Here is a 22,791-nt window from a genome sequence, read left to right as displayed (position 1 = left end):
AACCAATAAATAAGGTTTTAACAATTCTACGGAATTAAACAAGAAAAGTTTATTTTACTTATAGAAATGTTAAAGCTTTGTGACCTACTTTATATAATATGGTACGTTTATTATCAGTTTAAAAATTGTAATATTTTAAGTTTATTAGTAAACCAATGTAATTAAAAATAAACGTATTATTTATTTAAGCTACATAAAGAGCTAAATTTATGAACAGCTAAAACAAACTTAAATTACTTTTTAGAAGCAAATCCAATTTTCGTTTTAATTAAAGTATACTGTGTGCATAAACATTAGTACATTTCAGCATTTTATGATCATCGAATTTATTTAAAAAATCAAATTTATTCTGTATTCTGTGATGTTATTGTCGTGATTTTTAAAAATTGTGCCTATAGTGCCTATTATGTTGATACATAATTATTATTGTATTAACCATGCAATTTCGATGGCCCTAATTCTATAGGTAACCTATCAGGTAACTGGAATTTTGGCGATTTACAAAAAACTTTAGCTCCAAAGAGGATTTCAATTCTAAATGACATACTGAGCAAAACTTTCGTTAAAACTTTTTTCCCACATTGTGTCTTATTAATATTTCACGAGGCCATAAAAGTTCTTAAGAAAAGTTAAAGTGTATAAATGGAAATTACATCCATAGATTTTGTATTAGAAGTTTTTAAACCAAATTTTATGCGACAATTAAATGAGAATGTAATCCATCGAACGCAATAATAGCAAAAATATTTAGGTAGAATTGACGAGTAATTATAATTAATAATTAATTTATGATTGAAGAATAATAATCACGACAAACGTGATCGCAACCATCACAATAATGGCACAGTGTTATATTATGCGCATCATTTATTCGAGTATAATGACAAAACGCTCATAATTGTTTCAATTGACCTTACCTGACCTGCAAAATAATGCCTGCTGATTATCCCTCTGCCGTATTCACCCCCCGCTTCGTGTCGTCTAGGTTGAGCTTGATCGTACGCGTCCCCGCACACTCCGCATTTCCCGTCGTTAACGCTCCATTGAACTAAAAACATATATTATTACCGTCTTACTTGTTTTTTCTTTGCTCTGCGTTTCAATATTAGCAATTCGAGCTCGTAAAGTAAAAAATAATAATAATAGAAAATATAATCGACGGATTTTCGCGATCTGGATTCACATCGTACCGGAATGGCCGCCGCAGAACAATTCGTTATCGTTGTAATCGACCGGATTAGGATATCCGAACCGCCACATACTGTTTCTTGACGGTGGCTCCATAAGTCTTCCATGTCCGACCACAGATTCGAATAGATGTACCTATTAAAAAAAAAAAATTTTAATTAAAAACGAAAATTGTTAAATTTAATGAGGATAAGGAAAAAATATTTTAATCAATTTCCATCAAATGCCGACGTATTAATATTAATAGTATAGACCATACATCTCTACTAGTATGGCAATATCGATAGGGTGGACTCAGATGTTCATCGATATCGGTGGATAGGCACGATATTGAAATCTTGGAATTTTTTTTGATATATTCAATATCTATAATCATGGGACAACTATCGGAAAGAGCATGGTATTGCTAAAGAAAAATACTAAACACTTCACTTATGTATTTAAATCGATAAAAAGTACTAAAGTACCGAAGTTACTATAGTTACTTGTGTTCTTATTTAGTGAAGTTTTAACAATCATAATATTACAAAACAAAGAAACATATTATATACCCGAAAGAGTACACCATCTTTTATTTCTAAACTATTATTTAAAATCAAATACGAATCCTGAAATGTTGATGGTGAATACTTTTATTTTTATAGAAATATACATACAATTACAATTATTAATATTAATGTTTTTATATTTGCATTTAATTTATATTACAAAAAAATATTTGATAAATGTAACTTGAATAAAAGTATAATGAATATTATGAACTAATAATTAAGCAGCATTTCATTAAAAAAAAAAAAAAAAAAAAACATTTAAGCCCCAGTCCAGTATTCAATATATTTTAATGTATTTTTTAATTTCAATTCATAATTTCTTAAATAGGTACACATCAATGATTCTCGGCAAACTATATTTTATAGTTAATTAATGTTACGTACCTTTTAGATTCAACATAATTCGATATTATTCGATAAAAATTATATTGTTGGCCAACACTAAAGAATAACGTCATTAACATACATTTAAAAAAAATAGGGAAAGTAGGGTAACCACTCTACTGTAAGTACAGTTGGTGTCGAGTGGATCTCATAATTGAGGGGCAAGTCACTGTAATACAGGTGTTAAATTGTAATTCAACTTAAATCATTCAATACAAAAAACGATTTTGTGCAATAACTATAAGTATATTGTAAAGTAATATATATAAATATTGCTATTATAGTGATTAGTAGTTTATTTTGCAATTAGTAATACGGTAGGTAGGTAGGTTAAATTATTTTTTTCCCAATAATATTACATTAAATTTAAACTCAAAATTCTAATTTTTTTTTTCATTTTAAATAATATCTTTCACAATCTGTATGTCAAAAAATTTACAATATGCAATGTGGCGTGTTAAATAGGTGCTTATTTGTGTGAAGAAACTATCCATCAATTGAATTTGATGGCATGTGTGCGTTTTCATGAAAATTAATAATCTTCCTAGGTCGCGTCACAATTTTTGATTTAGTCGTCTTCTGAGGTTACATAGGATTATAAGAGCAGATTGTTCGAAGTTGAGGAAGGCGAAAATTGTAGATGTTAGGGTGAAGTCGTTTCTAGAAGGATTTAATAACATTTTGTGCGTTGTATAATATTATAAAAAAATTACATTTGCAGGTATCTTTAATAATTCAAAATGAATATAATACAACTTTAAAAAGGTGGGTAAGTGGATGTCGCTCTGTTGTACAGTAGGTTTCAAGTGGGTCACTGTAATGGATGGTGTTAAATTTGAATTCAATGATATAATATCATTGTATTGGAAAAACGATTCTGACCGAAATCGGTCAGTCAGGCTATGATATTAACAAGTATATTTAATGATATTATTGTGAATAAAGTAATTTATATATAACCTATTTACGTGGAGCCTTGTTTTCAATTTTAAATCCTTAGCTATAAAAGCTGAACATTTTATAAATTGTTAACTACAAAATAATTATTAAATTTTAAATGTGATAAATGTTGTAAAAATTTGAACTTTAAATAATTATAAAAAAAAATTGTGCCTGTGTATTTTTAATATTTTCAACTGCTACTAGAACGGTACATTAGGAGCCTTATATTAAATCACGCTTTTTTACCCAACAAATATAATTTTATTGATATTTATAGAAAAAAAAACTAAAAAAATTTAAAAACCGACAATGTATGTAAACAGCTCAAAAAGAGTCAAATTATTTTCAAAATTTTATCGTGTATAGAAAATGCTAATACAAACATTCAGTGAAATTTTCAAGTATCTACATTCATACGTTTTTCAATTACAACAAAATAAGAAAACCGTTAGTTATTCGAGTGAATATCAAATGTTGTAAAAATATGAATTTCAAACGCTCATAAAAATTTAATTTAACTTTCTTGTAGACATTTTTTTTTTTTGATAATGGTAGATAAACTTATGGATAATCTTGTATTACATATTCAAATCATAGGATCATCGAACGTATCCTGACTAACTCACTTACTCACTGACTGATCAACGTAGAGCCTAACTAATGATAGCTTGATGTTTGCAATTTGTACGGTACCTATTATATTATGTTAATCTAATAAGTCTAAGATATTTTTTTTGGCATGATATTATAGACGGGAATGGGGAGATGTATACACAAATATTTTACACTCGGGCGAAACCGGGTAAATCAGCTTGTATAATTATTAGGTAGCTCAAAAAGAGTCAACATATATTTTTTTAAATGTATTATGTATAGAATACATAATTGGGGGGGAAGGTACAAACCATGCACTACTAACACAACAAAATTATCATTTTATTATTGTTAAACGATTATTAGTGTACCTACTAATATTTGTAAGTAAACTTGATTTCAGTATTTTCAGTTATTTTACGGAAATCTCATTTAAACTTTATATTAATACCATTTTTGAATTAATTACGATTTTTCATGAAGACGATTTAATAAATTTTTAATTTATTGTAATTATATCATATCATGATATATTTTGTTTTATATCCTGAAGTAGAGCATTTTGTATATTTAATTATATTCAAGCAATCAAAGTTTAATTTACAATTGGTAAGGTGCAGCACCTTACTCCATTGACTGTTTCACTCATTTTAAAATTAAATGATAATAAATAGGCTGAGATTCGAATATTAATACGTCATATTTTTTACTGAAACATGATAAATTCATTTAAATGTTTGGTATATAATAAATTCGTATCTTAAGACTTCCAATAAAATTTATATAATAAAAGTCATATTTTATGTTTCGTGTTTTGAATATAATGTTTTCGTTCACAATACTCAAAACTAAAATAATTTGTCAATTTTTATCATTAAAATTGGAACAAACACAATTCATGGTCAGCGGTGGACATTGATAGTAGGGTTGTATTAATAAGTGCGTACATACTGCATTTATTTTTGATATAATTTAAAATAGTATCTAGTAGGCAGTTGTTCTACTTTGGAATGATAAGAATATAAAAACAATTGTATTTCATTACATTTGTTTAAAAAAAAGGTTGATTTAATTAAATATCTAAATCAAAAATTCAATATCTTAATTTTTATAACATATTATTTTAAATTCATATGCAGTATTCTTATACTATGCCTATTATGGTTATTTTAATTATAATTAAATGGCAATTAAACTAGTTTTTTGAACTTGTATAATTTACTGCTTTTACCTAGTTATTGTAGTAAACAGTTGTACGCTAGAAAAAACTTTATGAATATAATAATAGGAACACACAAAGTTTGTTAAAAATTATATTTTGAAAGCAATATAATTGTCAGATTCTATTAAATAAAAATTAAATTTTAAGATTCTGAATCTAATAGGAGGTACTGTTGATGGACGGTTTTCCCTCCTCAAGACATTCAAGTCATTTTAATATTACCTATGTTATCAAATTTACTTATTGTACAAATTGTATAGATTGTAAATATGCTTAAATAAATTAAAATTAAAAAAAAAAAGATTCTGAACAGAATCTGCATTTTTGATGTTTTTACATTTATGAACTTTTTACGAACATTAATAGGTACATTCTAAGTATTAATATAAATTAGTGTAATGTTTTGTATAATAGATAAAGTTGTTATACAAAGCTTTTGTGTTTTATATTTCACATCAAAATAAAATGTACATGGTTATAAAATCAATAGTTTTTCCTTATTCTTAGAATATAAATAAAGTATAACTTAATTTCACAAAATCTTCTACAACATGACATGAGTTATAAACTGTTACATTATGTACTTTTAAGCTACATTCATGTAAGACTACAATCATTTTATTTAATTATTTTATAAACTGCAATGAATGTTATTTTGTTAATAATATTATATTTGTATTTATAATATTAACATTTACATAATAATAATTAATAAGTACTTCATTATTATTACTTTTATTAATCCTAAATCCTAATTAACATAAATTCGGAAAATGAAAATAAATACGAAAAAGTAAACATTTTGTAAAATTGATTATGTTAGATATTTCTTGACTTGTTTATTATTTTAAATTAAATAAAAATGGATTTTTTACATTTTTAATCTATTATAAGATCATCAAATTGTAGAAAATACTGTCGACAAAAATTGTTTAAATGTATATACCTACATTCGTTATTCGTATACACAAATACACAATACATATTATATATAGTAATAATAGTTATAAGTTATAACAGACATAATATTATTATATACAAAAAATATATACGTATATTCTTTCAATGAACATAAATATGATTTATTTTTAAACGAGAATATAGTTTATCATACAATTTAATAAATTCTTTAAATCTTAAATCATAATTTTTATTTGAACACACGACCGAATACTTTTGTTGTCGTTGTAAGTTATTCAATTTGTATATTTATTAGTACAAAAAGGGCGTTGCGATGGAAACGGATTTTAAATGTATGAGTTCACTGAAGGCGAAGTTCCCCGATCTGATAATATTATTTATGTCATTTTAACAATGGTCTACGTAGGTGCCAAAAACGATATTATTTAAGTTCGTTAGTGTTGCATAAATTCCATTATATATTGTAGATGTGACGAAATTAAATATTCCAAAAAGGTGACAATATTCGGCCAACCTAATTTTTATCTGAACCGGTTCCGTACAACACATTAAAATCACATTTTTTAAGCAATTTTTTTTTTGTATGGTAGTTGCAAACAACTAAATAAATATTAGTTAAGCTAGTACGCTTAGTATAATCTGCTGATTGCTAGTATACATACTTTTACTCAAACAACTTATTTTTATATAAATCGAAACGAAATTGATTTTAAAGTGATGCATCATATTGTGCTCATGTAACTTTAGTAGGTAGCATTATTTTTTAATGTCTACATTTCTTTAATTGAGAAATAAAAACACTTATAACAAAATGTATATCTATATAAAAATACAATATATTATTTTTTACGAAGGTATTTTTTTTATTATTACATATAATAAACTATAATTAATAATACAAATTATCTTCAAAAACTATAATCAAAAATCAATAACTAAATGTATTAATCACACGTTTTAAATAAATTGATTTATTATATTTTGGCCACATGTTATCGTGTTATTCGCTACAATATAATTACTAGTCATATATTTGTATGTTATAGTTACAGATCATTTAATTATGAATGTAAAATTCATAAATTATGTTCACTAAAAACCTGTTTCATAATACCTTAGTATATACTTTAAATTACTCAATAAAATATATGCTTCAGCCATTTTACATATTTTTAAAATTTGTACATATGTACCCAGCGTCTTAATATCGAACTATGTACATTTACAATCTTTTGTTAATTGTTATTATTTTTAAAAGCTATATTGTATATAGACAATAGATGTATATAGCCGTACTATATCTACTCGCTATAGATAATAAAATATAATACTTCTTGTATAATAAAAAATTTATGAACACCCTACAATTAATAAGAAATAAATCGTAATTAAATATTTTTTTAAACTTTTAACATTCTTTTATTATAGAATAATTTGCGTCTTGGTGTTCTGTTGTTATATATTTTTTTAATAAAATGAAAAGCACGGTTGAAGGAACATATTATACCATGTATATTTTAAATTATGTGAAATGTTAAAATAAATACTTTAAGCATAGTATTCAAACACTACACTTGACTTCTTTGAATGAGCTTTCGTTTCTAATAATTATTCTAAAAGAATTCATGGAAAATAATAATACTATATCATTATAAATGGAAACAAACTTGAGTACAAAGTAGAAACTGTATTTTATTTCACAATTATTTGTTGTTTTAATTATATATTTTATTTTAGCATAATTAAAATGTGCTTTGTGCTCTTCCTAAGTGAACAAAGCATAATTTAATAATTTATTATGCCTTAATGCTTATATTTTATAATTAATATGATATAGTGTAAGTATATGCATATACAATCCGTTTATATACCTAGTGATTAAACATTCTTATCTATTCTATGCTACACGAGTGGCCGAAACTATTTTACGTCATACCTATTGTTACTATAGTTTATACCTAACAATGAAATCATAATCCGTTTATATTTATTATTTTGTGTACTCACCCAAAGTAAACAAACAGGAATGAAGATTTGCAGGGTCCATTGAGTAGATGTCAAACATTTTTTCATTTTTGTGCTATTACACTTCAAAACGACTGCATTCAAACTGAAAAAAAAAAACTATAAGATATACCGAATACTGTATTATAGCGAGTGATGTTTAAAAATAATTTAAATCGTTTCACGGGTCCCCCAAAACACATAATGAGTATTATTGTCCAATTGGACGGTTGGAAATCATGATTCGCACCTCTTAACCTTCGATCGCGAAAGATCCATTCGGGAATTAAATTATATTTTTTGTTTATTACGTTTTGATCAAAGCGATACGAAATCTTTAACACATTTAGATCAGGAACAGTAGTACTAAATGTTCGTAATACTTCGCAAAGTGGAGTAAACCAGTCGTTAATTGACCCTCGAGGGGCTGCGTGCTACGTTTTTATGACTATGAAAAAACATGGAAATTTGTCGTTCGACAAGGCCAAACCCTCAGGAAAAACGAAGAGAGGGAAACGACTAAAATACAATAGTCCACAACAAAAACAAAACAAAAATATTACGATGGTAAAAAATATAAAATAAAAGATGGTAAAAAAAACGCACACAGATCAAACACAATGTGAGTATGATCGGAATTTGCGCGCTTCAATTGTACAATATCGACGACGACCACCACAAGAACGTCGACCACGTCGAAAAGGTCATGTACCATGTTTGTTTATGGTATAGGTATTAGGTACTTGTTCTCAAAACTTTGTCGTCCACGGCAAGGGAAAAATATAATGTATGGAGTCGTTCGGTTATTTTATATATTATATTATTTGCAGTGTTTTATGTCTTCTTCCTCGTCGTCTACTCCCCATCCCAATCACCATCCCCACCACCAGCCCCAACCCCAACCACCCATACGGTCGAGACACATCCAGACAGTCGGCAGTATATGCAGGACATTATACATACATTGTATAGGTACTTGCAGGTCGTAATACTCGGAAAACGACGACCTTCGATTGTGGCTTGTGGCGGCGGACCACGGAGCGATCGCGACACGCAAAATGTGTGTAATATTATTATGTTTATACAGTTTGAATATAATATTATTATTATTATTCGATTGTGCATATTATGGCCTTTAGAAGTAAAATATTAATATTTATTATGTATGCGATGTGCAGACCGTCAATTCCGTATACACTATAGACAGGTACCAACGATCCCGACCGTGAAATAAGTATATTATAATTTCGAAATCCGTAGGCACTTCGATGACGTCTCAATAATGAGTTATAGTGTAGCGATTAGTATAAAATATACCTCCCGCGATTTCGCGTTCAGTCAAACGTCATAATGAGTAAATGGGAGTGCAATAAATAGTTAGTGACGCTATCGGTATTAATTGTTACGCTACAATATGTTATCTTATATTTTGTTTTCAATATTACTAGTTCTAAAATCATATGAGCCATTATATATTCTGTTCGTATTATATAGCTTATACATGAATAAAATTAATTTGTTTTGATCACACTTTGTACACGCGATATTATGCAAACAAATTATTTGTATAACGATTAACGGATTTGATAGCGGTTCTGCCCAAGTACAGTTTACACGATAAATACAAATTCTCGATTTGTATAGTTTAAATAAGAGTACGGATTCCTAGAAAAATTATAGATTCTAACAGAATGTGTTATCCGTAATTTTTATATGTTTATCCTGAATCTCAATGAATATTCTCTGTTGCTGTATTCCTTGAGTTTCGAGTTATTTAGTGTCTCCGGAATTTATTTTCAAACTGTTACATAATATAATGCATCAGTAACTTAATAAACGCGCAAAAAAATACCAACACTTGAGAGTCGTAGACAATATTCTGGTGCTAAATTTTTTTAATAGTATAATTTCCGAGTCAAATTAATGCATCAACGTTATACTATCTAGCGTGGGATTCCGAACACCGAGTGCTCGGAAATCATTCCAAATAGCGGCCGTAAATACGAATTACCTAGATCATCTACAATAAGTAAAGCAAATATGTCTCTAACGGAATCACGACAATAATTTATTGTACAGTCAGATTTCTTATATTATGTTAAATAATATGTATTTTGAATAAAATATGGCGTTTGTTATTTAAAATTAATAACTAAATACTAATTTATGAGTGTATTATACATTTAAACACGCCATGATAGATAATATAAGTGACATAATATTATAATATGGTAATATTATGGTTTTACTACTATTCGACATAAATTATTTTGTATTACACATCGATATTGTTGGAAAATATGAATACGATAACAGTTCAATTATTTACTTAACAATATCAAGTACATTTTACCTCTAGGCCGTGGACGTATCTACAAATTACAATAGAGACATAGACTATTATAGCCTATAGGTACTTAAAAAACCATAATAATATTGTTGGCGTTTCTAACGTTGTCGACATCGGATCAATCGCCGGTATGTTAGTGAACATAACAGGATAATAACATTTAGATAAAAAGGTATAGTTGAAAAGATTTATAAAAATTATAAATTGATTAAGATACTTACATAACACACACACACACACACACCTCTAAGTTCTATAATTACATATTATATCATTTGACATTTTAGATATTATACAATAATTAATATTTACTTTCGTTGTAGATAATATGTATTTTGCTTAGGTACACAAACATTATTCAATTAGCTTCAATTTTAAATACGTCGTTGGGATTACTCAGGAATTACTTCATGTCTATAATTGAATAATTGTTTTTGCCCACTGGTATAAGAATTATAATCCTGTTCTTTTTTTCTTTGGATACATACGATAGCCGATTTAGATACTTACACAACAGTTTCACTTGTGATTTGGAAAACTCGTATAAACATAGAAACTCCTTGAATATTCCTTAAAATGTGAAATCAATATATTATCTAGGAAGTAAAACTATAGTGTATAGGTAGTAGGTACCCACTATACCCACATAAAATTAATAATAATAAAGACGTAATTTTAATATTTGATTTTCATTATTGTTTTATCATACGTTGTGCTAATTTAAATTATAAAATAACATAGTTTTACATTATTTTATTTTCAAATTTATTAAACTACAATTGAACTTTTTAAAACCATTAACTTGCGAGCATTTCGTTGAAAGATTTCTCATCCTATAATGTATTTAGTTTATAAAATAGAGATTGTAAATAAAAATAGTATTTAGGTTCTAAGAACTATCATGAATCATGATCGTATTAAAATACCAAAGACCAATATTACCTACTGATTGGCAATTTTAACTGCTGACTCACATACTAGTTTGACTTCATTCTCCTTGTTCAACTAAGTGTATGGAAGTACGAAACTTTGTGAAGTGTTGTGAATGCAATGCAACAGATACTAATATTATTATTTAATAACCTACAGAAAACAACTATAAATTATAATATTATGTTAGAACACTAAAAATTAGTTTGGATACACCACTTGGTTTGTCCTAGTCAATAAGTATTATGGATATTTATGAAATATGAGTTTAAAATTATAACTATAATATTAAATGAGCCACCAAACCTAACCTACTTAACCTAACCTACGTTTATTATGATTTTAAATGCTTTTAAGATTATTTAAGCTCAAATTAAAAATAAATGTATGTTTCTATATGGCTTAAAAATCTCAGATAATCAATTATTTAATCATTTGTATTTATGTAAGTTTGAAAGCTTAGGTGGGATAGAAATATAGAATAGATGAGTGCAATATAATCAGTAAGTGGCGGTGGAGGGAATGTACAAGGACAACCACACTGAGACAGTATATTAATAAATAATATGACATGACTTTATAAGTTATAAACATGTGATTCAACATTAAAATTCAAACTGAAATAATATAATATATATTTGAAATGTAATAATTTTTTTTTAAATTTTTAGTGCCAAAATAGATAATTATCTTTAAATTATCTAAGTACTAAAAAAACATGACATTAATAATAACATAATATTAACATATTATATTATTATATTATTTATCAGTCATCGTTCAAAAATACAATAAAACCATTATACTTGATTATTTGAATTTATTAACAGTCTATGAACATTAAATACACTTGCATAAATATTATGTAAATAAAAATAATAATTGAATACGATTGATAATTTTTAAATTAAATTAAAAAATAATATTTGTACTTAATAATGTGTTTACTGTTTATTACAACATAATATTGGTAGTACGTTAAAATATTTGATTTATAAGAGGATGTCAGCACAATATTTATTTTCTCGCTCAAACTCACGCACAACATGAAAAAATGCTTTCACCTAAAATAGTTTTTTTATGATTTTTGAGTAATCTTAGAGTATAGAATTACCTTATACATATCGGTTTTATATTCTATTATTATTTGACTTTGTAATCGACAATAAAAAAAAAAAAAAATTTTATACATTTAAATGATGTTTAAAGTTCAAACTGTTTTAAGATAATATTTAAAAAAATCGATACGTCATACCCTCAAAAATATTATTTTCTTTCATGTTGTAATAAGTGATTTTACTTTAAGATTACTCAAAAACATAAAAAAAAATCTAAAATGATTCTGCGTAAATGCGATTTGTCCATGTTGTGCGTGGGCCGGAAAGAGAGAGAGAGAAAACATACGGTGCGTTGACATCCACCTAATGCAAATATTTAACGTTTTATTTTAATAAAACCATAGAAATAGAATTGTACCATTATTATTATTATTATTATTTATAAAAGCATAATAATAATTACATTTTTTTTATAAATATTTGAAAAGTTTTAATTACCTAAGATCAATAATTATTAATATCAAGATTACCATACTGTAAGTTATGATAAGTTTAAAATCATATTATTATTTATTTACAATCACAATATTTTAACTTTCAAGCATATGGGTACTTATATACAATTTAAACTGGAATTTGAAATAAATAAGTAGTAGTACTGAGATTTGTTTATTTATAATTCAGGATATCAATTACCTATATCGGTAGGTACACAACATAAAGAAGAAAGCTAGTTTTGAATTGTCATTTTATATAATATTCAAAGGATATTAATACAAACAACAATATACAAAGGAAAATAAGAGCAATAAATTCCGAGAAATAAAACTAGATAAACATGAAAAATGTTGCACCTATAACAGCTATAATAATATCGAGACTTTGGGAGCATGTTTCAGTTAATAAATATTTTCAGTAACTTTACAATATAGCGATCTCAAATACAAAAGTGAATGAAATAAAATGTTAAAATGTATAATGTGAATATATTTTGTTATTGACTTTATTATGACATGTATATTCAAACATATACTATATTTTATTTCTGTACATATTATTATACATTAATTATTAGAGAAAAGGAGTAACAGAGTTACTGTATATTGCATAATAAATAAGACATTTGAAAAACTGTTGAAGTATCAAAAAAATCATAAATATTATTTATAAATTAAAAAATTGCATGTGATCGATATCTATAAGATAAAAGGTAAAAACTTACAGTCATATTAGAAACAAGACATTGGAATGAAATAAAATGTTAACGTGATAAATTGAACTTCAAATGTAAAATATCACGTACGTATACCTATTACAAACGTCTACTGTACTATATTATATATTTGACGTTTTCGTTTACAATGTGCGTTCGCATTTACCGAACTTGTTTTACCATGGCTCCATGAGCATTAATATTTTAACACAATGAATGACACGCTAATATTTTATGCTGCAGATAAACCTATTCCATCATAATATTATATTATATTATTAATAGGTAATGATAATATTATGTTGTATGATATTGTTATTGCAAGGTGTTCCCCAATTAAAATAATAAATAATATTTTATAATACAAAAAACATAACGATGTATTATGTAGATACATTTTTATTTTTTCACCCAGACGTGGTTAACTAGTGGATAGAAGTGTGTATGTGTATGTGGTTTTTTTTCACCACACGGCACACAATAGCCAGACTAGTATTTTCAATTAGAGTAACCCAAGACGGTTTTTCAAAAGTCGGTAAACAGCACGGTTGCCCGTTATACGTTGTGTTTGCACATCTCTCAGGATATTCGTTTTTATCTCTCTGTCCGCACTACATGTATGCACACACGCATACACAAACATACACATACACACACATTATATCCTTCCCAGCTAGCGTACGTGTAAGTATATATATATATTACTTCGAAATCACGCCAGAGGTCAGTAACCATTTTCAATAAGTGGATTAGTCACCGGTCGATTCGGCTGACGGGGCATATTATTATATAGTGGTTACACATAAATACAAGACAAACTTGACCTATCCGGATAACGTGGTTAACGTAGGTATACCACGGTTCGCGCGTATAAGTACCGTCGTGGACGGTAACGCGTGCGGGCAACATTATGAATCATTGGGTCGGAATACAATTTAGTTAGAGGGACACTGCGAGAGACGAGGAATAAGAATGACCATTAATCCAAATCGCCGCAGATCCATAGGTACATCGCGTGACTCTTAATCCTCTTGTCCCGCGTGTGGTCAAACGGGTCCTGCTGTTGCGTTGACATTTGGCAATGATTTTCCACGCGGTTAATGTTTTATTTATAATTTTTTTTTTTTTTTTTCATGTTTTATGTCTCATAAATGTCAACATAATCCGTTCAAACTCTACGTACGTGCGTCTACACTTTAAGCGACACTCACGCTTTGTCTTCAAAGGTTTTAACTCATATACCTATGCATATTATGTATATACACACGACCAGACAACCGTCTGTAAAGATATTGTAATACGTGGTCGAAACTTCTTATAGAGTGTTCATATGCATTATAAATGTATGTAAATAGATTCATTATAAGTATATACCGCAGGACTGCAGGAAAGACTAAGTGATAAAAGTTGTGTAAATACCTAATGTGTTAATACTTAATTCATAACAACTATATAGCTAGGACGTACTTAATACATGCATAGATAGATATACTTATGTATTATACATACCTACTCGTGTTTCCTACAGAATATTACTTAACAGTTAACAATAGTTTGTTCTAAATAATATTATAAACAACAACTTTAATTAAGAAGTGTTGTTGTTATTAATTGTTATACCTATTTTATTTTTACACAAAATTAAAATTGCTGTTTATTTTTTCAACTTTCCCGGTATATAAAAAAATAACATAATTAACTTACTGATTAAAACAAACAATAACATGTTACTGTAGTAGATTGCCTGACGCTTGTCCATAAAAATAAACTAGAATTCTAGAGAGAAGGGAACACTCTGTTATAAAATAATAAATTAAATTCTTTGTACATTATTTTTATGAATAGTGTCTTAAACTGTTTTTGTGCTTTTGAAGACGCTATTAAATAGGTACTTAATACTCGTGATAAAAATAAAATACATTTTAAGAAAATTATGTTTTATAAGCATACACATTATACAGTATACACATAATATTTGTATATTATTTTATATGATAATTAAAAACAGATAATGATGAATTATATCCTGATTTTAAATTAATACTGAATAAAATATTTAAATTTAACTATTTTGGAAGTCAAAGATAATATTATGCATTACTTCAATATTATAAAAACCTATATTTTTCCCATATAAATGAATATAAAAAAATGTATTAACACATATGAAAAATGCATACGAAACCAATATTATTTTTATTCGATATTCTTGTGATAGGTACCACTTTTGATATCAACAATTTAAGTGTGTCTTAAATTCGCCTAATTTAAAATAATGGTATATTATATATACATTTTTTTTTTATTTTGTGTTGAGCCAAGAAAGTATAGACGATTTTTTCTGGGAAAAAATACTGTAAGCCCTTTCTAGTGATAAAAACTCAAAAGCTTCAAATGTTTCCTGTAGCCCTATCTATTGAATGAATATTGCGACTAGTTGGTTCTTTGAAAAGTCCGTTCCCAATGTCCTCAGTAATTTCCTTGCACACAGTACACAAACAAATCACCAACAACCCGTATAATTTATTGAAGAAGTTAATACTACATTTAAAATTTAAGTATGATAATGGACCACCAAGACTATCTTAAATCAAGGTGAGCGGTGTGCAAACCGATACAAGTGGTGAGTGCTACACATTCAGCTATTATGTCTTGTCTGGCTATTTAAATTTAATCATCAAGAATCATGATGAATTTGGTTCCAATGAAAATAATATTATTTATTCGTGCGTGTATAAGTCACGTATTGGATGAAATAAAGTAAAGTAAATAAGTACCTATATACTTACGTTTGCTTTATAAATTATTTTTAATTTTTATATGACAATGAAAATAATATATTTTCAGTTGGTAAAATAGGTAGGTAATGCATAAATTAATCAAATGCGAATTATATATAACTATTCTTATGTTTATGGTATAGGTAATATTTATAAATATTACATATTTTTTTTATTTACTAGTATTACAATAGTGTGGTGTTAGTTTTGATTTAGAGTGAATTGACCAGCTATAATAAATCTTTTAAGTAAGAACATTATATTTTGTGCTTAAGCGTCGGCGATTTTTCAATATTTTAATTTTTAAGAAAGATGTGGGTATGGGAAATATTACAAATTAAAAATGCTCATAAATCGCTTGAAAATTTAAATATTGAAAATCACCGACACTTAAGCACAGACACTGTTTTTACCTAAAAGTTTGATAATAGGTCATTCATTCTAATATCAAAACTAACAGCACACTATTGAAACTAGTGAATGCAAATTTGCTCTATACATGTGAAAGACGGAAACAACAAATGCATGGGTAGCGTCCTCTAAGGTTTTAAAAATAAAATAACTATAATATTAGTATTGTAAGTACTTATAAAGTTAATAGCGTTATACTATTATAAAGAAACAATACATTTAAGTATACCTTAAGCGTTTGATAAATTTTTTTACCCGTATATTTTACATTAAACTTAGATTAATATACGGCAAATAAATATTTAAGACTTCAATAATTAAGTACCTTGAACATCATACTGACATTATATTATCAAAATTTTATAAAGGTATAAGTGTATAACATAATAGAGCTGCCAATAAGGGCAATATACTCGTAGCGACTCGTAGTGCCGTGATTTATGCACAAAAAAAAGTATAATTTAATAAAGTCGCTTAAATTACTCAGTCACTTAGATTATGTTATTATTTTTATATAACGATGTGTAAATTGTCTAACAAATGTTAATTATATAATTTCAAAATAAAATATGTTTGATATTTCCACAAAATGAATTGTTTTGCTAATTAGAGTATTATATGACTATAAACATACAACGTATATCGTACATGAATGCATTAAATAACCACATTCAAACGTTTTTTTAAAAATTCTATTATATTTATGACTTTATGTATCTACAACTTTCTTATTAAAATAATTTTGAATTTAATTAATTAATATAGGTTAGTTTCATAAACTGTGCCGACAAAATATTTTTTAAATAACATATTACTTAAATACATTATGAGTCATTAGGTTATGAGTCACAAAATATGTATATATATATATAAAATAAAAATATATAATATTAGTACGGTATCACTTACTAAGGAATTTTTTCAATATTACCTATTTAGATAAACAAAAATAGATAACGTGAATATTTCATAATATACTATTAATCACGTTTACATAATACGGTGTAAATATTATTAGTTTCTTAAATAATTCAGGCCTTGTGTTTTTGAACCAAGTATAGGTACAATATTATGTGTATCGAAAAAAAACATGGAGTTTTTTAGGCTAGACAGTGGCAATCGTGTAGTTTTCGCACCTATATAGGAATATCCAGTATAAAGAATATCCAGTTGGCGAACAGTTGAAGCCATTGTTGATGTTAGATATATTTATATAATTATTATTGTTATTTTATAGAAAATCCTCTTGTCCCGCCGAAGAATGCTTTAAATTGTAAATGCGACGAGGTTAAGTCAACACGGGAAACGAAAAACCCGTGGTTCGGAACCCGGAGGAACCAAGCCGAATTATGTATGGCCACATGGAAAATGGTTCATTGGTTTCGTCTCCGATGATCTCCCCGAGACAAATCGGTTTGATTAATACGTGTACACTTTGACCTCACTTGTACAGTTCGTTGTGATGACAAAATTTTATCACGTACCTTGTCTATTATAAAAAAAAAATCACCCTACTATTTACTAATATTCAAAACTACGGTAACCGTTAAGACGCTATGGTCTATCAACACGATCATGTTCTCAAGGTCAAGATCAACGTCTGTAATTTATATCATATTATACAATATGCATAATAAATAGATAATAATATGTAATGTATTACATATAATCCTAATAGACTCGATGGAATATTACCCTTAATTATTTTTGTAATGACATTTGAACTTTAAAGTACCTAGGCGGTTGTTCAGTATATGCACTAATAAATGAATGAAACTGAACTTTTTTTTTGTACTAACAAATATAAACGCATAATCACTACCATTTATGGTTATGCGTATCAAAAACTGTTTGCAGATGTATTTTATAATTTTAAAAGCCACAATACACAAATGTTTATTGGTGTTCAGGAATTCAACTCTGGTATTATGGGAATAAATGGGTCCATAATAGATACGTCTGTACAATGTAGGTAATGTTCCTTGGATGTTTTAATGATGTTTCTATATTATTATGTTGGCTAGTTTAGGTATAAAATATTGTATAGAGCTATCTAAAAGTGTGTGTTATAATAATATATTTCCGGGCGAAAAACCACCTTCACTCGTTTTGAAATACCTACACCCTGTGTTGTAATTTTGTGCGGATTCTACATTTTATACAATATAGAATACCCAATCGTCGTTTAGCTAACTTGTTCTAATCCACAAAGCTCAGAAATAACTTATAAGGATTACTTAGCTCGCAAAGCGTTTTGAGTCGAATAAACTGATACACTAGCTAAACACGTATACGTACGAGTATACAATGAATGTTTCGAGATTATCAAAAGGATTGCGTTTTATGTAACAGCCAATCCATTTTGTTTGGAAGTTAATTTTTTTTTTGGCAAACAATATTATTATTATTGGCGATGTACGTACACAATAATATTATACTATATCGGTATTTATTATGATTTATAAATGTTTTGTAATTCACGGTTGGCATATTGGCAAATGCAGGTAATGGATTTGTCGAATATTGACTACTGTATACAGCATACGCGCTGTACACATCCACACAGGTACACAGTGGAATTGAGTTGTGAAAATAACGTTGAATATTATATATTTTAATTTGGGGGAGGTATATTTATTGTCTAAACTAAAACACGTGTCGTTTTGTTAATGTTAATGAATGTTAATGGAAAATAATAACAGCAAAAAATTAACATTTGACATTAAAACGCAAATTCAGCAACTCGTAAAACTAACTTTGACAGTACCTTCACTGTAATTACGTGAATAATTTTAAAAGGTTGTAAATGATGAATATTTTTTGAATAATTTATTGTGTATTATAATATATTAAATTGAGACAAATGATAAGCTGCTGTACGTTTTATAATTTAATCGATTTAAATATTATGGGTTCATTTTTATTTTACTGCAGAGCTGATCGAATGTGAACGTGATATCAATTACAATTTACTTAGTTCAGAATTTGAAATGCCAACTAAACTGACCTTCAATATGTATTTTGAAGCATAGTCAAATCCAAAGCAGCCTTCGTACACAAGATAGGTACTTACGTGCAAAACAACCTTTATGATCTAATAATAATAATACTTTTTTTTAATTATGTACCTTCAACAACCAGTCCCGTCAAACAAAAAAATGATTTAAATACCTAAACCACAAGACTAAATTATTCATGTTATATAAAAATCAAATTAATAATATAATATGGTAGATCATACTACACGCATTAATAATTTACACTAATTTGACAAAACAAAGCATGTTAGTGGTAGACATGTAATATTTTAAATAAAATATTACGATTCCTATATAATATTATAGTGTATATAAATTATGTATTGTGCATTTATTTATGATACTACAATATTAATTTAATTTAATGAGTAATGTCTATTTTTTGTGTTTGGTTAAAACATAAAGTTTGGTTTCATTAATTTAATCACACCGTGCACAAAATTGAAAATTTAATAAAACACTATTACTTATTTAAATAAACTAAAACCAATTTTTGTTATTAACTACAATATTGATGAAAATAAATATATACAAATATCCTTGAGAATTCTATTAAACTTTAATTGTTTTTCAGATTCACCATACATTCACTAAATTTGATATAATAATCAAAATGTTGTTTTGAAATAAAAAATGTTTTTGCGTTAATACCAGGGAAATATAATTCATTTAAATATTAATATTAATCATTCTATGATTATTATATTCACATTATAAGTAATGAAATAAAACCAAAGATCAAATTGTATCATAATAAGATTTCAGATGTCGGTCAAAATGAACGCATCAACTTATGGGTGACGCGTTTTAACGAAATATATCTGATGGCATAGAAAGTTATAAGACATTGAGAATATCAATTGTCATTTATTCCATCTCATTCAAACAGTGAAATTAAAACAAAATCACAAAAACTATTTAATATTCTAGTTCACACTCCGACCTTGACCAAATAATACTCGCAACTTGGAATTCATAAAATCCTTAAATATATTATTCGTAAATAAATGTACACTACAATCTTGTGAGTGTATAATAATATAGTATTATGTAAACACAATACCCCATCATATCCCTTCTATACGGAATTTTGAATAAAAATCGTAAACAATACAACATTGTTCCAATACAATCCAATCCCGGTTTTACCGAACTTAATGGCTATATTTGAATATTCCGATAAAATAACGTTCAGAGTATATTATAACAAGGGATTGAGAAGACGCGATGTGACATATTATACCAATGAGTGATAAACACCTACCTATTGAACTTCAATTATTATTGTGAAGTCGTTCAACGACTTTCGATATTTCAACGAGCTCGGTGTTTACTCTCAAATTTATCATTGCTCGATACTTAAGATTTTCATTATATTTATATAAATGCCCTTAATGATGTCATTGCTTGCGATTTGAATTTCGTCTCACGCGTTCAATAGACGTGTCAGTAGCACTCACGATTATCAAACCGGCAGTTAATGAACCGGCAACTGCTACAATAAAACGAAAAATACCGCTCGAGGTCGTGCGCCTCGCGCAAGTTTATGTGACAGGAATATCGGAGCTTCTAAAATCTGCTGGCATATTATTATTATTATTATCTATTATTTTTTGCTTTAGGTCATAATCCGTACCGTTCGATTAGGTTAGTTTAGAAAAACGATTTATTACAGGGTCATTTTGTTTGTGTTATAATCACATATATACTATACGAATGATGCGTATTATTTTCTATAATCACATTTGATTTGGTCTAGTAGTGAATAGTTTCGACACGTAACTCGAATATCGGCTTTACTCCAAAATATGTCTTTACCACCGCTATCTATGTAGATTAAAACTAAAGAAAAAATGTTAATATATATCTACGGATTTTTCTTGCAGAAATGAAAATACTAAGGTATTAATATGGGTTGCTTTTTATACGCACTATAAATCAACATAATTAATAGTAGTCATTATATAAAGGAATTGCTTGTTTTATACTTAAAGTGAATATTTCAATAATTTTCACTGGCTTATCACAAAAAAAAACAGTTTCGAATGGCGTGTTCTTTATAAAGATATGGAAAATCATTATTTTTTATTTAATTTATAATCTTATAAATGGAAATTAACAGTTCATCCAACAATCATTCAAGTCACATAAATAAAATTTACTCGGTCCTATTGAAAAATTAAAAATAAATGTACAACTGTATCTTAACTCATAAAAAACTTTTAAAATTCTTGTGGTGAAATACGTCCAATTATTTATACTGAAGATAAAATGATAATAAACAAACAAATCAAATATGACGATATTAATGCACTCATAATTTAAACTAATGAAGAGCCTAGTAAAAAAAAAATAAAAATAATCTCGGATTTTATTAAGGAAGTTACTTAAATAAATCGATATTAAAAATAATTTTCTAAAACCATTTTACGTTAAATAAATGTATTATTGCAACATTCCTCTTACCTTTTCAAAAAGTGATGAAAACCAAAAACAGCAATGTTGTGATACAACAATATATTCAACGAACAAATGATAAACAAAATAGAATTATAATATAAATTTTGTCGGTGTTGAACTATAGGATACAACAATGCGTAATGGATACCGAAGGTGACAATAACATCATAAAGTTAACGTGCCCACTATACTGATCCAGCTCGTTGAGGTCTCCAACGTATTTATATTGTGGTTCACTAGTCACATTCATCTCTTCTACTATAGGTAGAAATAGCCGGTACCCCCCGTGCGTCTCTGAAATTGTCCAGTCGTAAAATGTATGAATATTTAGCGAATACATTTTTTCATGTATATAATATAATTTATGTTTTTTATTATACACACGAGTAAATATAAGTTAGTTGATTTTTAATTTGTTTAAACGGTAACAAATATAACGATTTAAATTCATAATATAACTACACATATCATTAAAATCTTGATGGTATTAATATTATAGAAGTTGTTCACTATATTATATAAACTGTTTGAAAATAAAATTGTACATTCAAATAGATACCGATTAAATGACGACTCAAGTAAATATCACATTCTTATTATCAAATTAAGAATATTAATTTAGATAATTAGATATATTATATCATATTATATTATGCAATAATATACTTAGGTATATAATATTGATTTCCAGAATATGAAAAACCAATTGATCTAATTCGTATATTTCTACACAGTCTCGACAATA

At 27.2% G+C, this 22,791-nt stretch overlaps 1 protein-coding gene across 4 annotated transcripts in view; it reads right to left on the bottom strand.

Moving 5' to 3' along the window:
• Positions 1-22,254, bottom strand: part of LOC132949492 (uncharacterized) — a 32,683-nt gene extending 10,429 nt beyond the window's left edge. The window contains exons 1-5 of one of the 4 annotated variants that reach the window (XM_061020410.1): positions 11,131-11,147; positions 10,667-10,726; positions 7,810-7,912; positions 1,191-1,323; positions 918-1,048 (exon numbers count right to left, since the gene is read on the bottom strand). In XM_061020410.1, coding sequence (XP_060876393.1) covers positions 918-1,048; positions 1,191-1,323; positions 7,810-7,912; positions 10,667-10,726; positions 11,131-11,132 — 429 coding nt within the window. In that variant the 5' untranslated portion in view covers positions 11,133-11,147. Of the gene's footprint in view, positions 1-917; positions 1,049-1,190; positions 1,324-7,809; positions 7,913-8,056; positions 8,188-10,468; positions 10,494-10,666; positions 10,727-11,130; positions 11,148-22,052 lie in introns of those variants that run through there. The other 3 variants (XM_061020412.1, XM_061020413.1, XM_061020411.1) reach the window with 3 other exon arrangements.
• Between the last annotated feature and the right edge of the window lie 537 nt (positions 22,255-22,791).

This window comes from Metopolophium dirhodum, chromosome 7 (assembly GCF_019925205.1).
Source record: "Metopolophium dirhodum isolate CAU chromosome 7, ASM1992520v1, whole genome shotgun sequence".
NCBI classification, from domain to species: Eukaryota; Metazoa; Arthropoda; class Insecta; order Hemiptera; family Aphididae; genus Metopolophium; species Metopolophium dirhodum.
The sequence above is the reverse complement of the archived record's forward strand: the minus strand, read 5'-3'. Positions and strand labels throughout refer to the sequence as shown.